We start from the raw sequence: 23,813 nt of genomic DNA on the forward strand, positions 1-23,813 counted from the left end.
AGAAAAGATAGTTCACACTTCCACCTATATGGCCCGATTGGGCGCCTGTGACTAGAACTCACGCATATCATGGTTAGACTTGCACACAGAAAGGATTGATGCCTTGAAGTGTGGGCTAGATCTGTCAGAACAGACAGTTACAATCAACAAGATGGCATGATCATGAAATGCTTGTACAATGTGCATGTGTGGGCTGAAAGCTTGAAATGCACATTTCTTTGCATAGGAAAGTCACATGAAGATTTTGATACTGTTTTTGCGATGTACATGGAAAAAGCTTTTATATTATACCCATATTAGGGGGTCCCTAAATTTTAGGAGCCTCGAATTAGCCTAAAAATACTAGTCCTAAAAAATAGGGATGTCATTCTAAAAATAGTAAATTCTGTACTCTGACTATGCTTACTAAATTTGGTTGTTTCTATTCTTGATAGTATTCAGCCCAAAAAGGAAGGCCATAGAGAAGAGATTAGTGTCAAGACACTTGTCACACAAGTTTCCAAGTGTCCCACCACTTGTTACATCTCATGACATGTGGCTAGACACTTGTCTTGTGCTACTCCACTTTCCCCTTTTGTACTAGCTCTTCCCTCTCCTATAAATAAGAGCTCGTTTTTCTTCATTCAGCATCATTTTTCTTTGCTGTAAACTCGTGTATAGCACCCACAGATAGCCAGAAACTGGCCCCATCCATCCCCATCATCATTCCCCACTTCTCCATTATCAAATTCTTCCATATTCCCTCTTCTATCACTGCTGTTTTACAGGATAGCAAGCCTATAAATTCATTACAGCACCTCCTTCTCGAGCTCTTTCTTAGATTTTAGCAACAAGAAGCAAGCCCTATCCATGTACTGCTGATCAACGATGGAGAAAGGCTGATTTTCCCTCTTTCTTCTCTCATACTGTAAAGAAATCAGTTCTTATCATTACAGAATAGATAATGCATGTGTGTTTGCACATCTTTGCATGATCTTGTGAGAGTGAGAATTACTTCTCCTCACTCTCAAGTTTATTGTAATTGAGCTCTTCCCTAAGAGACTTGGGTTAAGTAGAAATACATTTCTTTGGGAGGGGGGAAGGGGAGGGGGGGTTTTGGCCCATCTTCAACCCTCAATCTTGTCTCCATTACTTTTACAATTTCATGGCTGTAATTTTGTGAGTAATTTTCATTTTCAGCTTTAAGTGTTCATTCTCTTTTATATTAAATCTCGAAAACAAGCGAATATTATAATTGTTAAGCATACTACGTTGTTCGGGGTGTTTATAGTGGTATCAGAGCTTTGGCTCGGTCCTCACCCCAACACTGGTAGTGCTTACAATTATAAGTTTGTTTGTTTCAGCCCTTACATTGAGTGCTTGAGCATATTTTTAGAGTCTCAATGGATCAGTCGAGTGCTATCCTTCAAGCCATTCAAAGTCTTAGAGAGGAGAATCAGCAAATTTGTGAGCAACTTCTCAAACTAGAAAAAGTTGAGAATCCCAAAGAATTCAAGGAAAAAAGTCCATCTGCTTCAAGAAGACAAAGCCATACCAATGAAAGGAGCCAATAAAGAAGTCCAACTACTTCTAAGAGGCAGTCCCATTTTACTTCAAGACAAAGAAAGAGATCGCATCGAAGCTCATCCTCTTCTTCAAAGTCATTTGGCGCCTACTCTGATGGACCCTCTTCTAGTGACGAAGAGTCACACCCTTCTCGTGGAAGACCTCATCATTGTCAAAAGCGTCGACATTCTTCACCCTCGTCTCCATCTTCATCTCCATCAAGCACTTCATCATCTTTAACCTTAAGATCCGGGCATGGACGAAGGCATAAGAAGAGAAAGAAGACTAAGTCACTATCTCAACTTAAAAAGAAGATCAAGTTCAGTATCTATGATGGTTTCCGAAATCCTGATCTTCTTCTAAAGTTTATTCGTAAATTTCAAATTTTGTATGGTCATGACAAGTATAAAGAAAAAGAAAAGATTAAGTTTGCAGCTTTACATTTGACCGACTTAGCCCATACTTGGTGGACGGGGTTGGAATATGATCATGCTGCCCCAAAATCATGGCAGTCCTTTGTTCACATGATACAAAGCCAATTTCTTCCTGTTCATTTCAAAAGAGATATAAAAATGGAATGGGATCGGCTTTGGCAAAGGAAAAATGAGTCACTTGGTGACTATACCAAGAGATTTTGGGAGCTACTTTTGAAGGTCCAACATTTCAAGAAGATCAGCAGTTCGGAAAAGCTTAGGAAGTTTCAAGGAGGTTTGCATTTTAAACTTCGTACTGCTCTTAATCATTATCATTGTTCTAGTCTCAGGGAACTCATTGACCATGCTGAGACATGGGAAATGGAGCACAATGGCAACAAATCATTCTAAAAGAATGATAAGAAGAGAGTAGCTGATGATGAGGAGTATTCAACCCCAAATGAAGGACAAAAACAGCGGCAAAAGCAACCATCAAATCAAAAGAATATGAAGCCCTATGCACCTCCTAATGCTCATCAATTTCGCTACAATCTATACCCACAAGCAAAGCAACTTTCCTAAGAAGAAAAGCAGCGCTTCATGAAAGAAGAGAAGTGCTTTAAATGTGGACAAACAGGCCACATAGCGAAGCAATGTCCAAACAAAGGACAAAGCAAGGTTTCTGACAACAAGCCTAAGTCGCTAGTGAAAATCAATGCTATCAGTGATGTAGTTGCAAACACAACTCACACTCCAGAGATGCGCAAATTATTAAAAGCTTGGGAACAGTTGCAAGATAAGCAAGCACTATTCTTGATAGATCTTGGGGTGAATGAAAATGTCATTTCCTTGCAATTAGCTAAAGAACTTGGATTAAAGAATGAAGAGATGGACACTCCAGCAGAAGTTCGCCAAGCTTTAAATGCCGATGAAGGTGACACAGTGAAGACTGTGACACCCTACATTGGCAAGCTCAAGTTTCAAATTCAAGGCTACAGTGATGAAGATACCTTCTGTATTGGAGACCTTGATGGTTGCGATGTGATTCTTGGCATGCCCTGGAATCATAGAGTAGATTCAACCATCTTCTCTCAGAAAAAGAAGGTAGAACTCACCAACAAAGGCAAGAAGTACGAGATCCAAGCTAGAGTTTCTGGAGACACCATACCTATGGTAAGCCATATGCACGTCTCTAGAGCAATTAAGGATTGTGTTCAATGTTATTTGCTTTTATGTCACTGATGTAAAAGATAATATGAATGCTGAAAATCAAGAGCGACTTCAGCTCTTGGAAAAGTATAAAGATTGTTTTTCGGAAGATCTTCCTTATCAGCTTCCCCCGGAAAGGCTAGAAGACCATCATATTGATATTATTCCGGGCAATTCTCCTGCTAATATAGCACTATACCGTGTGAGCCGTCCTCAACAAGAAGAAATCAGAAAGCAAGTCGAAGACCTACTCAACCGTGGGCTAATTAGGCCAAGTAGCTCACCATTTTGTTCACCGGTTCTTCTTATTCAAAAGAAAGATGGCACATTCAAGATGTGCATTGATTATCGAGCCCTCAACAAAATCACTATGAAGAATCGGTTTCCTATCCCCAGAATTGACGACATTTTGGATCGTCTAGGAGGCTCAAAGGTTTTCAGTCGCATTGATCTAAAGAGTGGTTATCATCAAATTAGGGTAATACCACAAGATGTACACAAAACTGCTTTTTGCACTTCATACGGTCTTTATGAATTCTTGGTGGTTCCTCTGGGATTAACCAATGCACCTGCCACCTTTAATTGAATGATGGAGCGCATCTTTAGAGAGCATCGAGAATATGTCGGTACTTTCTTTGATGACATTCTTGTCTTTAGCAAGAATAAAGAGGAGCATCATCAGCACTTGGAGATTGTTCTACAATTACTTCAACAAAATCAACTCTTGGTAAATGGTAAAAAGAGTGAATTTTTCATGCATAGAATAAATTACCTTGGGCATGTCATCTCTTCTGAAGAGATTCAGATGGATCCTGAAAATATTAAGATAATCCAAGAATGGCCTTATCTTCATGATGTACATGAGGTGCGATCGTTTCTTGGCTTATGCTCTTATTACTGCCGCTTCATCAAGTATTTTGCACATATGGCTTCTCCACTTCATGACCTTACAAAGAAAAAGACCTCTTTCCAATGGAAGGAAAAAGAGAAGACAGCCTTCACAAGGCTGAAAACAGCTCTTACTTCTGGACGTGTTCTTATCATTCCAGATTTAGTAAAACCATTTGTGATGGAAGCAGATGCTTGTGATGATTGTATTGGTGCAGTGCTAAATCAAGAAGGCCATGCCGTAGCCTTTGAAAGCCGCCGTCTAAATGATGTGGAGAAAAGGTATGACATTTATGAAAAGTAGCTCTTAGGAGTGGTTCATGCTTTGAAGATATGTAAACATTATCTTTTAGGCAATGAATTCCTTATTAAAACCGATCATCAGAGCGTGAAGTATTTCAAGGCTCAAAAGCATTTGCAGAAGAAAAATGCAAGATGGAAAAATTTCTTGTCTATGTTTCGTTTTCAAATTACGTACACTCCAGGGAAACAAAATGTAGTTGTTGATGCAATTTAGTGCCTCGCATTGCAACTATTACAGTGGCTCATCATGAAGATTTTCAAACGATGAAGAATACTTATGATGAAGATACTGATTTTGCAGCAATTTGGTCAAATTTACAGCAAGGAGGTTCTCATCCAAATTATTCCATCAACGACGGTTACCTTCTCATGAACAATTGTCTTTGTGTCACTCTTCCTGTTCGACAAAAGGTGCTTAAAGAAAGTCATGAACCCCCTTATGCAGGGCATAAAGGGAGGGCAGCCACTCTAAGTGCAATTGAGCGCTACTTTTATTGGCCAACATTACGAAGAGATACACATAACTTCATTGAGGCTTGTCTAGTATGCCAAAAATCCAAGTATGATAGGCAGAAGACTCCAGGATTATTGCAACCTCTTCCAGTGCCCAAAGATCTATGGGAATCTATCACAATGGATTTCATCTCAGGTATTCCAAGAACACCTCAAGGTCATGATATGATTTGGGTCATAATTGATCGATTTAGTAAGCAATCACAGTTTATTCCATGTCATAAAACATTGAAATCCGCACAAGCGGCAAGACTTTTCATTCAACATATCTTCAGATTACATGGTATGCCTTCTGAGATCATATTACATAGAGACTCCAAATTCTCAAGTAACTTTTGGCGTGCTTTATTTGAGAATTTGGGAACCACTTTAAAGTTCTCCTCAGCTTTTCATCCTCAAACTGACGGCCAAACAGAGGTGATGAATCTCACTCTTTTGGATATGTTGAAAGCTTATGTTAGTGAACATAAGTCACAATGGGAGAAATATCTTCCATTATTGGAGTTTACTTATAACATTACAGTGCACTCATCCACAGGGAAAGCTTCAAATGAAATAGTAAAGGATAAAGTGATTCTTCCTCCAACTATTCGCACTAAAGATAAGATTTTTGCTGTTGATGAGTTTGCTTCAGATTTAAAAACAGCAATGGATCAAGTTCGAGCCACTATCAAAGTTGCCCAAGAGCGACAAAAGAAGCAAGCAGATAAACGAAGAAGACCTTTGGCTTTTGAAAAAGGTCAATATGTCTTACTAAAGTTTCATAAAAGCAGGCTCAAACAAGGTTCCGGTCAAAATTCATCTTTTCCAAAGCTTTCCAGTAGATACTTTGGACCCTTCAAAGTGATTGAGAAAATAAGTGAAGTTTCTTATCGACTTGAGCTTCCTGCTCATTGGAAAATACACAATGCTTTTCATGTAAGTTTGCTAAAATCTTACATAGGACCAGAACCAAAGGAACCCATTACTGAAGATCCCCCAGAAGTTGAAGAAACAGAGCAACTCTTGGAACCTGAACAGATTTTGTTTCACAAGGATCGAACCACGAGAAGTGGCCTTGTGACACGAAAATTCTTACTAAAATTCAAGAATCTACCCACAACAGATGCACAGTGGGTAGATAAAAAATTCATGAAGGATTACCCAGACATTCTTCAGCCATATTAAGAAGCTCTTCAACTGAGGACAGCTGAATAAAAGCCAGAGAGCTGTCACAACTCTATAGAAACAGAATTTGTACTTTGACTGTGCTTACAAAGTTTGGTTGTTTCTAATTCTTGATAGTATTCAGCCCAAAAAGCAAGGCCATAGAGAAGAGACAAGTGTTAAGACACTTGTTACACAAGTTTTCAAGTGTCCCACCACTTGTCACTTCTCATGACATGTGGCTAGACACTTGTCTTGTGCTACTCCACTTTCCCCTTTTGTACTAGCTCTTCCCTCTCCTATAAATAAGAGCTCGTTTTTCTTCATTCAGCATAATTTTTCTTTGCTGTAAACTCATGTACAGCACCCACAGATAGCCAGAAACTGGCCCCATCCATCCCCATCATTATTCTCCACTTCTCCATTATCAAATTCCTCAATATTCCCTCTTCTATCACTGCTGTTTTACAGGACAGCAAGCCTGTAAATTCATTACAGCACCTTCTTCTCGAGCTCTTTCTTTGATTTTAGCAACAAGAAGCAAGCCCTATCCATGTACTGCTGATCAACGATGGAGAAAGGCTGATTTTCCCTCTTTCTTCTCTCATACTGAAAAGAAATCAGTTCTTATCATTGCATAATAGATAATGCATGTGTGTTTGTACATCTTTGTATGATCTTTTGAGAGTGAGAATTACTTCTCCTTACTCTCAGGTTGATTGTAAGTGAGCTCTTCCCTAAGGGACTTGGATTGAGCAGAAATACATTCCTTCGGGAGGGGGGGGGGGAGGGGGGGAGATTGGCCCATCTTCAACCCTCAATCTTGTCTCCATTACTTTTAAATTTTCATGGCTATAATTTTGTGAGTAATTTTGTGAGTAATTTTCATTTTCAGCTTTAAGTGTTCATTCTCTTTTATATTAAATCTCGAAAACAAGCGAATATCATAATTGTTAAGCATACTACGTTGTTCGGGGAGTTTACACCGTGTGAAGAGATACTTGCTGTAACTCACTGCTGAGAGCAATTTCAGCACTAATGCAATAGTTCCAAGCTGTAATCAAGTGCCATGGGCCTAGCAATTTAAAGGATTTGATGGTATCTCAGCAATGAAACCATGAAAACAGCCTTCCTTTCGTTGGTGGGTGGTAATTCCATGATTACAACATAGTTACAGCGGCAACAGTTATTATAAAAGTGAGAAATGCAAATTAACTCACAATCTTGGACAATGGATACCTTGTTGGCTCCAAAACGGGTGCCCCTTTCGGTATTTCTTTAACTTAATTGAAGAAAAAGATGATGTACAATGGGATTTTCCCAATCCCTTTCGGTATTCCAACTTCCGTTGCTGTCCAAAATGACCAATAAGTCTTCAATTTGATTTGCCTATTGATTTACAATCAATTGGCCTTTATCCGCTTTGATGGAGATGGAAAATGCCCCAAATTCATTGGTTTATTGGTCCCTCCACTTGAATTTAACTGAAAAGAGCTTTAGCCCTATTGAATCTAAGTCTTGGAGCTTTCAATTTTTGGCACACTTCTTGAGGTTGTTGATAAGCCCTAATTTATGTTGCAGATTAGGGCTTACAGTAGAGAAATGTGAAATTTCTCAGCCTCTAGTGATCTCAATGCTATAATCTTCAAAGCAAGGCTATAAAAAGAGTAGGAGATGAGAGAGAATGCTAAGGAGAGAGAAAATTCAGACTTCTTCTCGAAGAATTGAAGAAAATCAGTCATTTACTACTGCTGCCATGTCTCAACAGCTTGTAGATGCCGTCACCTATTGCAGATTCGTCTTCTCCTACCATTGGGTGCCTTAGAAGGTACTCTACTGGCTGCAGTTCAGATCAACAACATCTCCTTCCTCTCTCTTGCAAGCTGAATGTCTAAAACGCCTCTCTCCAGCATCTAAAGACGTTTTTTAGTCTTGAATGGGCATTTTTGACAACAAGTGGCAGCCTTCCCAAATGGTTTTTTCAACACTATCCATAATTAAATATTAATTTTCAGTCTTTAGATACTAAAAATCAATCTAATAGTTTTTTCGGTGCCCCAAAAAAAAATCTGATTGGCCAATAATTAAATTGGCTAGGCAACTTCCATTGCCGAGTGTCTTTGTGCCATCTTTGACCATCAAATTGGCGTTAGGTACCATTAAATGCTACTTCTCTAGTGTCACCAAACTGACACTTATGGCCAAATGAATGCCCTAGGTCAACAATTGGCACCTTATACCATCAAGGACATGTGCAACATAACTTATAGCATCTTTTGTCTTTGACATTCGGTGATTTCCTTGGGTCTCGAGTGCGTAAATCTACTCTAACCCTAGCTATACATCACATGTGCAACATTTACTTAACCATGTGATTAAAAATTAATCCACATGTTAAGTGAGGTTTCAAAAATACATGTCCTCATGACACATTTCCCTACTACTATGACTCAAAGGCTGTCCAATAATGAGGAAAGGTTTCCGTGGCATCCTCATATCCGCAAGCTAGGTCTCTTTTTGTGACCCAAGTTATAGCGCCCTAGGTCACGACCATGGTTTGTATTGTGCTGTGGAATTTCATCCTAAGGGCTTTCCTCCAAACCTTGGGAGCTTTGGGAGAGTCCCGAAGGCAATGTCTCTACATCTCCTCTAGCTTATCACAATGCCATTGGGTCCTTGCTGCCATGATTGCCAGAGCACATAGGAGGCTGAAGTTTTTTTTTTGGGTGGGAGAGTGCATGGCACACATGCAACTGCTGGAGACAGACTTGGTGAGGGAGGCTGCAAGGTCAGGTCAGGTCAGAGAGATTGAATTGCCAAAGCAAGAGAGCAAAAATGTTAAAGAAGCTCAGAGTGCTGTGGCTGGGAAGAAGGAAATAACAGAAACATTTTACCACCTGCGTAGAAAACCTCAGATACTGAGAATAAAGGAATCGACGATTCAACACAAAGCTCACAGTGAACAGAGGGGAGGTTATGAACAGGAGGCTTTAGTGTCCAAAGGCTACAAAGAGCAGGAGAGAGTGCACAATTGCATTATCATTCTGTGAGGAATTAAGTACAAGTAGACACTGGTTAAATATGTTAGTGGAGATCTATGGTGGTTGTACTTCAATTATCTAACAATTGTGGTTTTCTGTGCTGTCTACGTACAGGGAAGTGGACACAGGATGACCTTCAACAGCTTTCTGATTTGGTGCATAAGAGTCTACGGTTAAGGGCACAAGAAAAACTCTTACAATCAAAGAAAGAGAAAGAAGACCGTCATCTTGTAAGGCTTTGAGTTTGAGGTGTTTGGTAATCTAGTCTCAACTAATGTTATTATCAGACTGTCTGTCCAATTTGTTAGTGCGAACATTGCCAGAATGTTTGAGCACTTAGTTACATGTTGACTCGTTGTTTGGCAGCTAAAACGTGATATTAATTGGGAAACTATCGCTGATCAGATTAGCATTCATGGACATGGTTCTTGCTGTGCTAAGTGGTAACCTTTATTGTCACTGCTTTGACATTTAGAGGTGGTGTTTCATAAAACTTAGTTGTCTCATCTTCTGAATAAATAGGTACTATGGCCTGACATCATCCTTGGTAGAATCGGGGGAATGGGCTGATGAAGATGATCATTTGCTGTTGAAAGGGTATATCACATACTTGCCAATCTTTTAAGCAGGAAAAGTACTTGTCAGGCATCTAATGTACGAGTTATGCAGGCTACTAGAAGATGGGGCTAACACTGAGGATGAGGTAGAATGGGATCACCTGCTTGAACATAGGTAGTTGATCGTTCACTCTACTAAGGATATCAGTAAGAGTAATATTGATCAAACACAGAAATCTAAGAGGCATTATATTGATTAAAGCACAGAAATCCAATAAGCATTTTATTCACAAGTATGTTTGTTTGAGGTTTTATACTTGAAATTGAGCTGGTGTCCAGGAGTTTGGAAAGCTTTGGGTATGAAGCTGTCAAAATTGGGTGCTCTCGCAAATTCAAGATTGCTGTTCAAGTATTGTCTCCTTTGAAGCAATCTTCAGGCTTAGCAGTCATTGTTTTCTTCTTTAGATAGGTGCCTGCAGTGCAAGAAATAATATATTGGGAGAACTGTATGTGCAAAAGGAAAATTTTGCTCAATGTGGCTTTTTTTTAATGGATTGTTATACAATGCTGTGCAAACCTTGATGTTTGGACATCAGTTGGATCATTATATTGCCTTGGTCTCTAACCAAAGATTACAACAATCTGATAGAACATTGGTATCAAGTTTGGGTGGAAGTTATAAGTTTCGTGGACTATTTATAGGAACACATGCATGCAATTGCTGCTTCCCTTGGAAAGAGTGGTTTGCCCTCAGTTGCAAGGGAAGAAAAGTAGATTTTATATAATCTAGATTATGGTTAAGGAGATAATTCCTTCTCTAGCCATTATGGATGTGCAAGGAATGGGTGAGAGGTACTATGGGGTATCTTTGCAGGGCCATACTGTACTTGTCGTAAATTTGGATATATCTCAAGTCAATATCCTACTATATTGCATCCAAGTCCTCTCACAGCTATAACTCAATCAGAGGTTGCATTGAGTAAAGCAAATGCTAATTTGCAGCCACCAATACCCAAATAAAACATGGACAATGTAAATAGTATATAGTGATGGATGCCCCTTCCAATAAACAACAAAAGACAATTTACAAGAAATTAATAAAAGGAAAATTTGCAAGACAAGTAAACTCTTAAAAGACATCTGTCTCATCATAAAGCTTCACTTATGTAGACATCTTGGACATTTGTTGTCAACAAAATGAGAAATGAACTTAATGATTTACTTAAACTTCGCCTAGATTTTCAATTAAAATGAATTTTAATTTTGGTACCCATTGCTCTTGGAATGGTGAACATTGCCTGAGTAGTGAAAGTTTCGATACTAAGCATGCAATGGACTAGTATACATGCTATATGGTACAAGGGCAAGGCAAAAGAAACAAGGTGCAATGTGAAACTTTTATAGATTGAAAGTATGTACCTTTGAATTGAGTTACATTTAAAGTTTCGTCCAATAATCAGCTCATTTTGTTATACAATAGTTCTTGTATTTAAGTTTGGTCTAGTATGTTGAGATTTCTGCAATCACACCTACTTAGCCTATTTCTATGGAGTAGTACGGGCTTAGGACTAGAATCCCATATGCACAATAGGAGAAGTGCTGCCATCTAGTTTTCTATAGAGCATTGTACTTGCTTACTTTTCTAATGAAATGTCATAGTATTTTTGTCCTTCAGTAAAGTCTCCGTGTCATTGCCAGTCTATACACAAGATTGTGTTTATGAGTTCAAGTTTCATCTTGGAACCTAATTCACTTGTATAATAGTCAGTCATGTCAGTGTCTTCATGAACTCACTCTTTTTCTTCCAACCTCCATAGCTTCCGCCTCAAGCCATGTCCTAGATCCATGTTTTGACATGGTATCAGAGTCCAGTCGGGCATGGCTCAGCTCGACTTAGCTCTTCTTTGCTCTCTCTCGATCCCTTTTCAACTCTGGTCAACTCAGTTCTAGCCCATGACTTCATCTCTTAACTCTATTTTCACTTAAGCTTTCATGGCAGCCATAGCCAGTTGCACCCTGTCAGCTTGAAGCTCTTATATCTCACTCCACAGGTCAAATCTCCAAGAGCTTCCTTCTAGAAAACTGTTCCCCTGCTTCCAAAGCTTCTTTTTGTCACCTCAATCACTGACATTAGGCAACCATAGGCTCAGCATTGTAAAAATTCTCAGTCACTGCCATAGCTTGCAACTATGACTTGCAGGATAATGTGTCAACAACTCTAATCAATATGCCAAACCCTGAGCCTGTTGATATTGAGGCATCATTGTTAGAGGAGAAAAAGAAACTAAAAACTAAGGAAGAACCAAGCACCTCTAGAGATGAACAAGCATTATATGTTGGCAATAGGTACAGAGGCAATAAGGATCAGCTTTTCTGTGATTTTTGCAAAAGGACACAATGAGAAGTTCCGCCACCCCAAAAAAAGGTCCCAAAAGGCCTATCTTGTTGCAGTTAAAGAAGAAGAAGACCATGGAGTAAAGGAAGAAGAAGAAGAAAAAGACCACCAAGAGAACAACAAACCTCATGAGTCCTATTCGGATAGACTTTTTTAGCCGTGTATTACCTAGTCCTAATGCTTGGGACATAAACTTGTAAACTCCTCATGTAGCCTTGTAATGCAGCCTGTGTATACTTTGTGAAGCCTTTGGATATCCACCATGTTTGTGGTACCCACACTTAGCCTTTTCTATGACAACCTCTGGTGTTTTGCCATGTATATGGTGTGCCCACACTTTGCAGGTGTTGCTTTCACTAAAGCATCTATACGCTTTCTACTTCTGGTTGTGATTTAGGAGGGGTGTTCAGATTTTTGCAATCACACCTACTTAGTCTCTTTGTATGGAGCAGTATGGGCTCAGGACTAGAATCCCATATGCATAGTAGGAGAAGTGCTACCATCCAGTTTACTATAAAGCATTGTGCTTGCTCTCTTTTCTAATGAAATGTCATAGTACTTTTGCCCTTCAATAAAGTCTTACACAAGATTGTGTTTATGAGTCCAAGCTTCCATCTTGGAACCTAATTCACTTGTGTAATAGTCAATCATGCTAGTGTCTTCATAAACTCACTCTTTCTCTTCCAACCTCCATAGCTTCCGCCTCAAGCCATGTCCTAGATCCATGTTTTGACATAGTAAGCAGCCCACTGATGATGAATGACCCAAGCATTAATTAGCCCTGATTAAGGAGTACTAATTACTCATTTAGAAAGTTGATCTTATTTGGAGTGTCCTTTCATTTGAGTAGCCAAAGTTTCGAGACCAATTTTTCTCTTCTTTGTTGTAATGGAACATGAGGTGACAGCAATGTATGGAGTGAGAAAACCAGCAGCCAATATTCTTCTCTTAGCATAGACAATTCATTGGGCAACTTTGTGATTCCATTTACAAAAATGTATACTTCTAGTTTTGATCTAGTTATCGTAAAAACATATTGTTATAGCACCATGGGCTATGATAATCTCTTCTCCTCTAAGGTCTTAAGCCTTGTGCACTTGCTAGAGAACTTTGTTGTGAACAAGTGATGTTCTAACAATTTTATTGCGAGAAAACAAGGTGCACATGCTATTGTGAACTTGCAACAATTGATTTAGCAGCCTCAATTTTCCGAATTTAAGTAGTCAATTTCTGATGTTAAAGAGAAAATGTTTGCTTCGCATTCTAGATAGCCTAGCGAGGCTCATGGGTAATCTTTTCGGTCAGAAACATTGCATATACTAGCACTCGTAACGCCATATGTAGAGGGAACTTTAGTTCAACAGTGTATTATCCATCAGGAAGTGGGATAGCAACCAAAGTTGGAACCTTTAATGGATTGCGGGATAGTTTAAAGACTTTGATCTTAATTCAAAACTTTGATGTAGCCTACTATTGATGCCATTTTTTGAGCATTCAAACATACGCTAGATAGCTACTTTCCTAAAAGGGAATGCACTTTAATGATGGACAACTCTTTTCATGCAAGGCAAAACACAAGCAATTTGGGTGCATTTTAAATAGGTTCTCTCGTCCCAATGGCTCACCAGTATTTTTGATATGGATGTGACAACAACTTGGCATAAATTAGATGTAACTCTTTGTGTTGATTTGGAAGAGTACACAAATAAATCTCACCCAATGTGTTGTGAGTGTGCTCTTTTCATAAGGTCATGATGGTTGAGCAAATAGAGGCCTACTATTGTAGTCTACCCAAAGAAATTTGTGACCATTGTAGACAGAAAAAAATGATTAGCATGGCCTAGTTGACTGAAAATGCAAACACAACTTATGCATTGATGAAAGGCCATGGCATAGCAAGACTAAATCTTTGGGCAGCAAGTTGAAATCCTTAAAAAAGGGTCAAAAAGCCAAAAATCAGGCTGAGTTGAAGGAGAACATGGCAAAAGATCATGTGCTAGCATCAAGAAAGTTGCGGGAAGGAAGGCATTATATGATGCAAGCAAATGCTTTGTTTGTGCACAAGTGATTTATATATGCCAAGAATGTAAGTCTAAAAATCATGCAGATGACAAAAGGATGAGAAAGGCAACAAGCATAAAACTACGGCTGGATTTGTACCTTGTCTTGTTTATGAGCAACCACATATAGATGCTTCAAAGCTATATTGTGCATGTGGCAAAGCAAGGGATCAGCATGCTTTATTTTTCTTTAATGTAGGTGCAAGTGCCAACTTCATTTCTCTGGAATTGGCAGCCAAGTTAAGCATCAGAGTTGATCAAATGGGTCCCCATTTTCATTTGCAATCATATGCAAATAGTGAGGATTTTCACATTATGCCAATAGAGAGGTGTGATTATTGGGTATTCTATGGTGTCATTGAGTGTATGCTATGATTGATGTGTATAACAAGAAAGTCCCTTTTGCTTACAAAGGAAGGCTACATGTTCTTGATGTAAAGTTAAAGGGAGAGTTAATTCTTGTTGTGTCTACTTCAACAATTTCTTCAAGAATGAAAAATCATATTTCCTTATACTTGATTTTTGTGAAAGATGCTAGTAAAGATGATGCTTAGGCTAATGTTTGAATGCTGAATAACAGGTCGATAAAATTCTGAAATGAATTTCAAGAATTGTTTTTGACTATTACCTTGGAATCACTACCTGAAAGGTAGAGGATCATCCCATTGACCTAGTACCTAGTAGTAAACAAAAGAACATGCCATTGTATAGGAGTGCTGCCCAACAAGAAGAAATAATGAGTCGGGTTAATGAGTTCTTGAAAACAAGGATTCATTCTTCCCAATTCATCACTTTTTTGCTAACATGTAATCCTCTTGTAGAAAAAGGATGGTTTAGGACAAATGTGTATTAATTACCACTTCTTAAGAATGATCATCATTATTGTAGACTGTTTGTTTGTTGTGTTCTGGAGCTCAAGTATCTTGTTTATATATCCTACACTCTTAGTACTAATAAATTCCTTATACCAAGGATTCATGATATCCATCTGAAAGGTAGAGGATCATCCCATTGACCTGCCACCGTAGAGAAGTGCTACCAAACAATAATAATTAATGATTTCAGTTAATGGGTTGTTGAAAACAAGGATTAATTCTACATAATTCGTCACTCTTTTGCTAATCTGTGATCCTCTTGTAGAAAAAGAATGGTTTAGGAAAAATGTGTATTGATTACCACTTCTTAAACAAGATCACCATACAAAATAGATTTCTTATATTGAGAATTCATGATATCCATGATTGGTTAGAGGGAAGTGTAATGTTTAGTAGGATAGACCTTAAAAGTGGGTATTATCAAATATGTGTAAGGCCAAAAGATATGCACAAGACAACTTTCAAGACTACTTTTGGTTATATGAGTTCTTGGTCCTACCATTTGGGCTTACAAATGCACCTGCGATAATTAATTTCATGATGGATGGATAATTAATTTGATAACATCATAGTCCACATAAAGAATAAGACAAAACATCGGATGCATTTGGCTACTTTGTTTAAGGAACTCAGAAAATCCAAACTAGTTATTGATGAAAAAATAGTGAATTTTTCATGTTAAAGAGTCACTTCTTAGGGCATCTTGTCTCAAAAGATGGTGTTAGAATGGATCATGCAAAAGTGAAGGTAATATGTAGTTGCTCCCATTGGAGAACCTTGCATGATGTACATAGCTCTTTGGGATTGTGCTCATACTACAGAAGGTTCATACATCCCTTTGCTGAAATGGATTCACCCCTTCATGCATCATAAAATAAGGGAGTTCCATTCACATGGACTACCAAGGAGATTGCAGCATTTAATGAGCTGAAAGAAAAGTTCTCTTGAGATCCAGTATTGATATGGCCAAATCTTCAAAAAACTTTCATTGTTCAATGTGATGCATGTGGGAACAACATTGATGGAGTTCTAATGTAGAAAGACCATATTGTAACATATTAGAGTAGAATTTTATAGGATGTTGAGAAAAGTTGCAGGCTAGTTGCAGCCCTTGCGTATTTGTGATGGATCATGGAACAAGATAGCTATGGATTTTATATTTCATCTTCCTATGACATCTACAAGAAATAATGGCACATGGACCATTATTTGCATGTTTAGCAAATAGACTCGTTTCATTTTGGTGACAAAAAAGATAATTACAGATCATACGGTAAGATTTTTCATGCGGAATATCTTTAAAAATCATGGCTTGCCATGTCTATTGTGAGTGACAAGCATCCATACATGACTAGTTTCATTTGGAGAAGCATTTTCAAGAACATGGGTATGACTCTAAAGTTCTCATATTCCTTTCATCCACAAATAGTTGCGCAGTTTGAAGAGGTAGATGCTACTATCTCACATCTATTTGACATGCTATGCATCTCAGCATAAGACCAAATGAGAATTTTTTTTGCCACTCATGGAATATCCTCATAACAATAGAGTGGAGAGTTCTAGTGGTGAGGCACTGTTTGAGATTATGGAAGGAGAGAAGAAAGTCACACTCATTTTGCATACAAAGGATAAGATTTTTAAGGCAAACAACTACATTGAGAGTATGGATAAAGATTAGACTAAAATAAAGATAGCTGACCAAAAGGCTCAAGCAAAGCTGATGTCATCGTAAAGCTTTGGTATTTGGAAATGGTAATTGAGTCTTATTACGGTTTGATGACACCAAGTTAAAGACTCAAGATATAACCATTTTTTATAAGATACTATGGCATGTTCACAATGCAAAATCAATTGGAGTCATATCTATAAAGGATAATTCACATCTTTTTTCTAAAATTAGTACTAGATACTATGGGCCTTTTCAAGCATTGCAAAGGATCAATGAGATGGCTTACATAGAAATACTTCTAGACACTAGGGAATCCCATCCTCCACGCACAGGAGGTGCGTGCACGAGCAGCCATCACCGACCTAGAGGACAGGCACTCGGAGTTCTCATTCCACACCTCAGCAGCCTTCCGAGCGCGGAAGGGGGACACGATGTGGGGGTTCTTTTAGGCACACCTGCCCCGCACCTCAGGAGAGCAGATACGTAGCCTTCGGGATCAGTATGGAAGGATTCACTCTAGCCTAGACGAGGTGATGGAGATTGCCACCGACTACAACAGATGCCTCTTCTAGCAGGATACAGCCTCAACCAGAGGACAGCGTTGTAGACAGCAAGTCTGGGATCACATCTCGGCCCTTGTCATAGAGGAGATGGGACGCTCCCTCCTAGCCCCCTTCATAGAGAAGAAACTAGAGGAGGCTTTCCATACACAGGACGGGTAGAAATGCCTGGGAGAGGATGGCCTCTCTAAGGCCTTCTTCACTACCTACTGCGAGGTGATGAAGAACCCCCTACTAATAGCCTTCCAGGAGATTTTCACCTCAAGACAGATACCAGAGAGTTTTTCGCAGGCCTTATCAGTCTTCTCCCCAAAGGGGATGACCGGTTGAAGCTTTCCCAGTGGAGACCGATCACGTTATTGTTAGTGGCTTATAAGGCATTGGTAAAGATGATCGGTAGACGACTACGCCCCATGCTTCCAGACATCATTCATGACACAGACAGGCTTTGTCCACGATAGGAGCATCCTAGACAATGTATTTACCTTCTTTGAGGCGATAGAGTAGTATGGTGGGAAGGAAAGGAGGCATGGATGCAATGCCTGGTTGAGCTTGAACGCCTCTCGGAAACACGCCTTCTGGTCACTCCTGCACTCATATGCGAGAAGGCACGACATAAGAGCTGGTTTGACAAGAATGTCAAACAGGGTGACTTAGTGCTCCTGTACTCAGTTAAAGGACACAAGCAAATAATGAAGTTTAGAGATCTTGGGCCTTTCAAGATTCGTGCAATCAGCCGAACCGGCAATGTTAAGCTCGAGAATCTAGACGGCGAAGCCATCGGCTTCTTTAATGGCAGTAGCATTACGAAGTACTACCCTTCCACACATCCACTGCATGAGCCACCAATGTTGAAACCCCCTGTCACGGTACGAGTCACCACAATTATTGAAATTGGGAATGAGGACGAGGAAGCCGTAGAACCCACATACCTCCACATCACGGTCACTGCCAGGCAAACATGCACTTTCAATGCCTTGATCAACGAGGGAGTAGACTTCAATGTCTTAACTCACAATCATTGAACCCAACTTAGTAAACCACCACTACAGTGTAAACGCCCCGAACAACGTAGTATGCTTAACAATTATGATATTCGCTTGTTTTCGAGATTTCATATAAAAGAGAATGAACACTTAAAGCTGAAAATGAAAATTGCTCATAAAATTACAGCCATGAAAATTTAAAAGTAATGGAGACAAGATTGAGGGTGAAGATGGGCAATCCCCCCCCCCCCCGAAGGAATGTATTTCTGCTCAACCCAAGTCTCTTAGGGAAGAGCTCAGTTACAATCAACCTGAGAGTGAGGAGAAGTAATTCTCACTCTCACAAGATCATGCAAAGATGTACAAACACACATGCATTATCTATTATGCAATGATAAGAACTGATTTCTTTACAATATGAGAGAAGAAAGAGGGGAAATCAGCCTTTCTCCATCGTTGATCAGCAGTACATGGATAGCACTTGCTTCTTGTTGCTGAAATGGAAGAAAGAGCTCGAGAAGAACGTGCTGTAATGGATTTTCAGGCTTGCTGTCCTGTAAAACAGCAGTGATAGAAGAGGGAATATGGAGGAATTTGATAATGGAGAAGTGGGGGATGATGATGGGGATGGATGGGGCCAGTTTCTGGCTATCTGTGGGTGTTGTACATGAGTTTACAGCAAAGAAAAATGATGTTGAATGAAGAAAAACGAGCTCTTATTTATAGGAGAGGGAAGAGCTTGTACAAAAGGGGAAAGTGGAGTAGCACAAGCCAAGTGTCCAGCCACATGTCATGAGACGTGACAAGTGGTGGGACACTTGGAAACTTGTGTGACAAGTGTCTTGACACTTGTCTTTTCTCTATGGCCTTCCTTTTTGGGCTGAATACTGTCAAGAATAGAAACAACCAAATTTAGTAAGCACAATCAGAGTACAAAATTTACTATTTTTAGAATGACATCCCTATTTTTTAGGACTAGGATTTTTAGGCTAATTCGAGGCTCCTAAAATTTAGGGCTCCCCCAATATGGATGTCATATAAAAGCTTTTTCCGTGTACATCGCAAAAACAGTATCAGAATCTTCATGTGACTTTCCTATGCAAAGAAATGTGCATTTCAAGCTTTCAGCCCACACATACACATTGTACAAGCATTTCATGATCATGCCATCTTGTTGATTGTAACTGTCTGTTCTGGCGGATCTAGCCCACACTTCAAGGCATAAATCCTTTCTGTGTGCGAGTCTAACCCTGATATGCGTGAGTTCTGGTCACAGACGCCCAATCGGGCCATATAGGTGGAAGTGTGAACTATCTTTTCTCTAACTCACCGCGTGGGTCTACCATAACCTGTCACCACTCATCAGTGGCTAGTTCCAATGCACTTTTCTTTATATCTAATTAGTGCAAAGGAAACAAATTTAATAAATCATTATATAGACAAATTAATGAAAAAGGATACAAATTCTGTTTCTATAGAGTTGTGATAACCCTCTGGCTTTTACTTAGCTGTCCTTAGCTGAAAAGCTTCTTCATATGGTTGAAGAATGTCTGGGTAATCCTTCATGAATTTTTCATCTACCCACTGTGCATTTGTTGTGGGTAGATTCTTGAATTTTAGTAAGAATTTTCGTGTCACAAGGCCACTTCTCGTGGTTCGATCCCCGTGAAACAAAATCTGTTCAGGTTCCAAGAGTTGCTCTGTTTCTTCAACTTCTGGGGGATCTTCAGTAATGGGTTCCTTTGGTTCTGGTCCTATGTAAGCTTTTAGCAAACTTACATGAAAAGCATTGTGTATTTTCCAATGAGCAAGAAGCTTAAGTCGATAAGAAACTTCACTTATTTTCTCAATCACTTTGAAGGGTCCAAAGTATCTACTGGAAAGCTTTGGAAAAGATGAATTTTGACCGGAACCTTGTTTGAGCCTGCTTTTATGAAACTTTAGCAAGACATATTGACCTTTTTCAAAAGCCAAAGGTCTTCTTCGTTTATCTGCTTGCTTCTTTTGTCGCTCTTGGGCAACTTTGATAGTGGCTCGAACTTGATTCATTGCTGTTTTAAATTTGAAGCAAACTCATCAGTAGCAAAAATCTTATCTTTAGTGCGAATAATTGAAGGAGGAATCACTTTACCTTGTACTATTTCATTTGGAGCTTTCCCTGTGGATGAGTGCACTATATTGTTGTAAGCAAACTTCAATAATGGAAGATATTTCTCCCATTGTGACTTATGTTCACTAACATAAGCTTTCAACATATCCAAAAGAGTGAGACTCATCACCTCTGTTTGGCCGTCAGTTTGAGGATGAAAAGCTGAGAAAAACTTTAAAGTGGTTCCCAAATTCTCAAATAAAGCACGCCAAAAGTTACTTGTGAATTTGGAGTCTCTATCTGATATGATCTCAGAAGGCATACCATGTAATCTGAAGATATGTTGAATGAGAAGTCTTACAGCTTGTGCGGATTTCAATGTTTTATGACATGGAATAAAATGTGATTGCTTGCTGAATCGATCAATTATGACCCAAATCATATCATGACCATGAGGTCTTCTTGGAATACCTGAGATGAAATCCATTGTGATAGATTTCCATGGATCTTTGGGCACTGGAAGAGGTTGCAACAATCCTGGAGTCTTCTGCCTATCATACTTGGATTTTTGGCATACTAGACAAGCCTCAATGAAGTTATGTGTATCTCTTCGTAATGTTGGCCAATAACGTGCCCTGCATAAGGGGTTCATGACTTTCTTTAAGCACCTTTTGTCGAACAAGAAGAGTGACACAAAGGCGATTGTTCATGAGAAGGTAACCGTCTTTGATGGAATAATCTGGATGAGAATCTCCTTGTTGTAAATTTGACCAAATTGCTGCAAAATCAGTATCTTCATCATAAGTATTCTTCATCGTTTGAAAATCTTCACGATAAGCCACTGTAATAGTTGCAATGCGAGGCACTCTAGAAAGTGCATCAGCAACTACATTTTGTTTCCCTGGAGTGTACATAATTTGAAAATGAAACATAGACAAGAAATTTTTCAATCTTGTATGTTTCTTCTGCAAATGCTTTTGAGTCTTGAAATACTTCAAGCTCTGATGATCAATTTTAATAAGGAATTCATTGCCTAAAAGATAATGTTTCCATATCTTCAAAGCATGAACCACTGCTAAGAGCTCCTTTTCATAAATGTCATACCTTTTCTCCACATCATTTAGACGACGGCTTTCAAAGGCTACGGCATAGCCTTCTTGATTTAGCACTGCACCAATACAATCACCGGAAGCATCTGCTTCAACGACAAATGGTTTTACCAAATCTGGAATGATAAGAACAGGTCCAAAAGTAAGAGTTGTTTTCAGCCTTGTGAAGATTGTCTTCTCTTTTTCCTTCCATTGGAAAGAGGTCTTTTTCTTTGTAAGGTCATAAAGTGAAGAAGCCATATGTGCAAAATGCTTGATGAAGCAGCGGTAATAAGAGCATAAGCTAAGAAACGATCGCACCTCATGTACATCATGAAGATGAGGCCATTCTTGGATTATCCTGATCTTTTCAGGATCCATCTGAATCCCTTCACAAGAGATAACATGTCCAAGATAATTTATTTTATGCATGAAAAATTCACTCTTTTTACCATTTACCAAGAGTTGATTTTGTTGATGTAATTGTAGAACAATCTCGAAGTGCTGATGATGCTCCTCTTTATTCTTGCTAAAGACAAGAATATCATCAAAGAAAGTACCGACATATTGTCGATGCTCTCTAAAGATGCGCTCCATCATTCGATTAAAGGTGGCTGGTGCATTGGTTAATCCGAAAGGAACCACCAAGAATTCATAAAGACCGTATGAAGTGCGAAAAGCAGTTTTGTGTACATCTTGTGGTATTACCCTAATTTGATGATAACCACTCTTTAGATCAATGCGGCTGAAAATCTTTGAGTCTCCTAGACGATCCAAAATGTCGTCAATTCTGGGAATAGGAAACCGATTCTTCACAGTGATTTTGTTGAGGGCTCGATAATCAATTCACATCTTGAATGTGCCATCTTTCTTTTGAACAAGAAGAACTGGTGAACAAAATGGTGAGCTACTTGGCCTAATTAGCCCACAGTTGAGTAGGTCTTCGACTTGCTTTCTGATTTTTTCTTGTTGAGGACGGCTCACACGGTATAGTGCTATATTAGCAAGAGAACTTCCCGGAATAATATCCATATGATGGTCTTCTGGCCTTTCTGGGGGAAGCGGATAAGGAAGATCTTCCAAGAAACAATCTTTATACTTTTCCAAGAGTTGAAGTCGCTCTTGGTTTTCAGCATTCATATTATCTTTTACATCAGTGACATAAAAGCAAATAACATTGAACACAATCCTTAATTGCTCTAGAGACGTGCATATGGCTTACCATAGGTATGGTGTCTCCAAAAACTTCAGCTTGGATCTCGTACTTCTTGCCTTTGTTGGTGAGTTCTACCTTCTTTTTCTGAGAGAAGATGGTTGAATCTACTCTATGATTCCAGGGCATCCCAAGAATCGCATCGCAACCATCAAGGTATCCGATACAGAAGGTATCTTCATCACTGTAGCCTTGAATTTGAAACTTGAGCTTGCCAATGTAGGGTGTCACAGTCTTCACTGTGTCACCTTCATCGGCATTTAAAGCTTGGCGAACTTCTGCCGGAGTGTCCATCTCTTCATTCTTTAATCCAAGTTCTTTAGCTAATTGCAAGGAAATGACATTTTCATTCGCCCCAAGATCTATCAAGAATAGTGCTTGCTTATCTTGCAACTGTTCCCAAGCTTTTAATAATTTGCGCATCTCTGGAGTGTGAGTTGTGTTTGCAACTACATCACTGATAGCATTGATTTTCACTAGCGACTTAGGCTTGTTGTTAGAAACCTTGCTTTGTCCTTTGTCTGGACATTGCTTCACTATGTGGCGTGTTTGTCCACATTTAAAGCACTTCCCTTCTTTCATGAAGCCCTGCTTTTCTTCTTCGGAAAGTTGCTTTGCTTGTGGGTATAGATTGTAGCGAAATTGATGAGCATTAGGAAGTGCATAGGGCTTCATATTCTTTTGATTTGATGGTTGCTTTTGCCGCTGTTTTTGTCCTTCATTTGGAGCTGAATACTCCTCATCATCAGCTACTCTCTTCTTATCATTCTTTTGGAATGATTTGTTGCCATTGTGCTCCATTTCCCATGTCTCAGCATAGTCAATGAGTTCCCTGAGGCTAGAACAATGATAATGATTAAGAGCAGTACGAAGTTTAAAATGCAAACCTCCTTGAAAACTTCCTAAGCTTTTCCGAACTGCTGATCTTCTTGAGATGTTGGACCTTCTAAAGTAGCTTCCAAAATCTCTTGGTATAGTCACCAAGTGACTCATTTTTTCTGTGCCAAAGCCGATCCCATTCCATTTTTACATCTCTTTTGAAATGAACAGGAAGAAATTGGCTTTGTATCATGCGAACAAATGACCGCCATGATTTTGGGGCAACATGATCATATTCCAACGCCGTCCACCAAGTATGGGCTAAGTCGATCAAATGTAAATCTGCAAACTTAATCTTTTCTTTTTCTTTATACTTATCATGACCATACAAAATTTGGAATTGACAAATAAACTTTAGAAGAAGATCAGGATTTCGGGAACCAT

At 39.1% G+C, this 23,813-nt stretch overlaps 1 protein-coding gene across 2 annotated transcripts in view; it reads left to right on the plus strand.

The window, feature by feature from the left end:
- Positions 1 to 23,813, plus strand: part of LOC148025611 (uncharacterized) — a 125,940-nt gene that overhangs the window by 83,750 nt on the left and 18,377 nt on the right. Inside the window, exons 5-9 of one of the 2 annotated variants that reach the window (XM_087692821.1) lie at positions 9,173 to 9,288; positions 9,425 to 9,501; positions 9,581 to 9,655; positions 9,728 to 9,790; positions 9,955 to 10,024. In XM_087692821.1, coding sequence (XP_087548947.1) covers positions 9,173 to 9,288; positions 9,425 to 9,501; positions 9,581 to 9,655; positions 9,728 to 9,790; positions 9,955 to 10,024 — 401 coding nt within the window. The remainder of the gene's footprint in view (positions 1 to 9,172; positions 9,289 to 9,424; positions 9,502 to 9,580; positions 9,656 to 9,727; positions 9,791 to 9,954; positions 10,025 to 23,813) is intronic. The other variant, XM_087692820.1, reaches the window with a different exon arrangement.

This window comes from Lygodium microphyllum, chromosome 14 (genome assembly GCF_053477565.2).
Source record: "Lygodium microphyllum isolate KBCC chromosome 14, Lygodium_microphyllum_v1.1.10, whole genome shotgun sequence".
Lineage (NCBI taxonomy): Eukaryota > Viridiplantae > Streptophyta > Polypodiopsida > Schizaeales > Lygodiaceae > Lygodium > Lygodium microphyllum.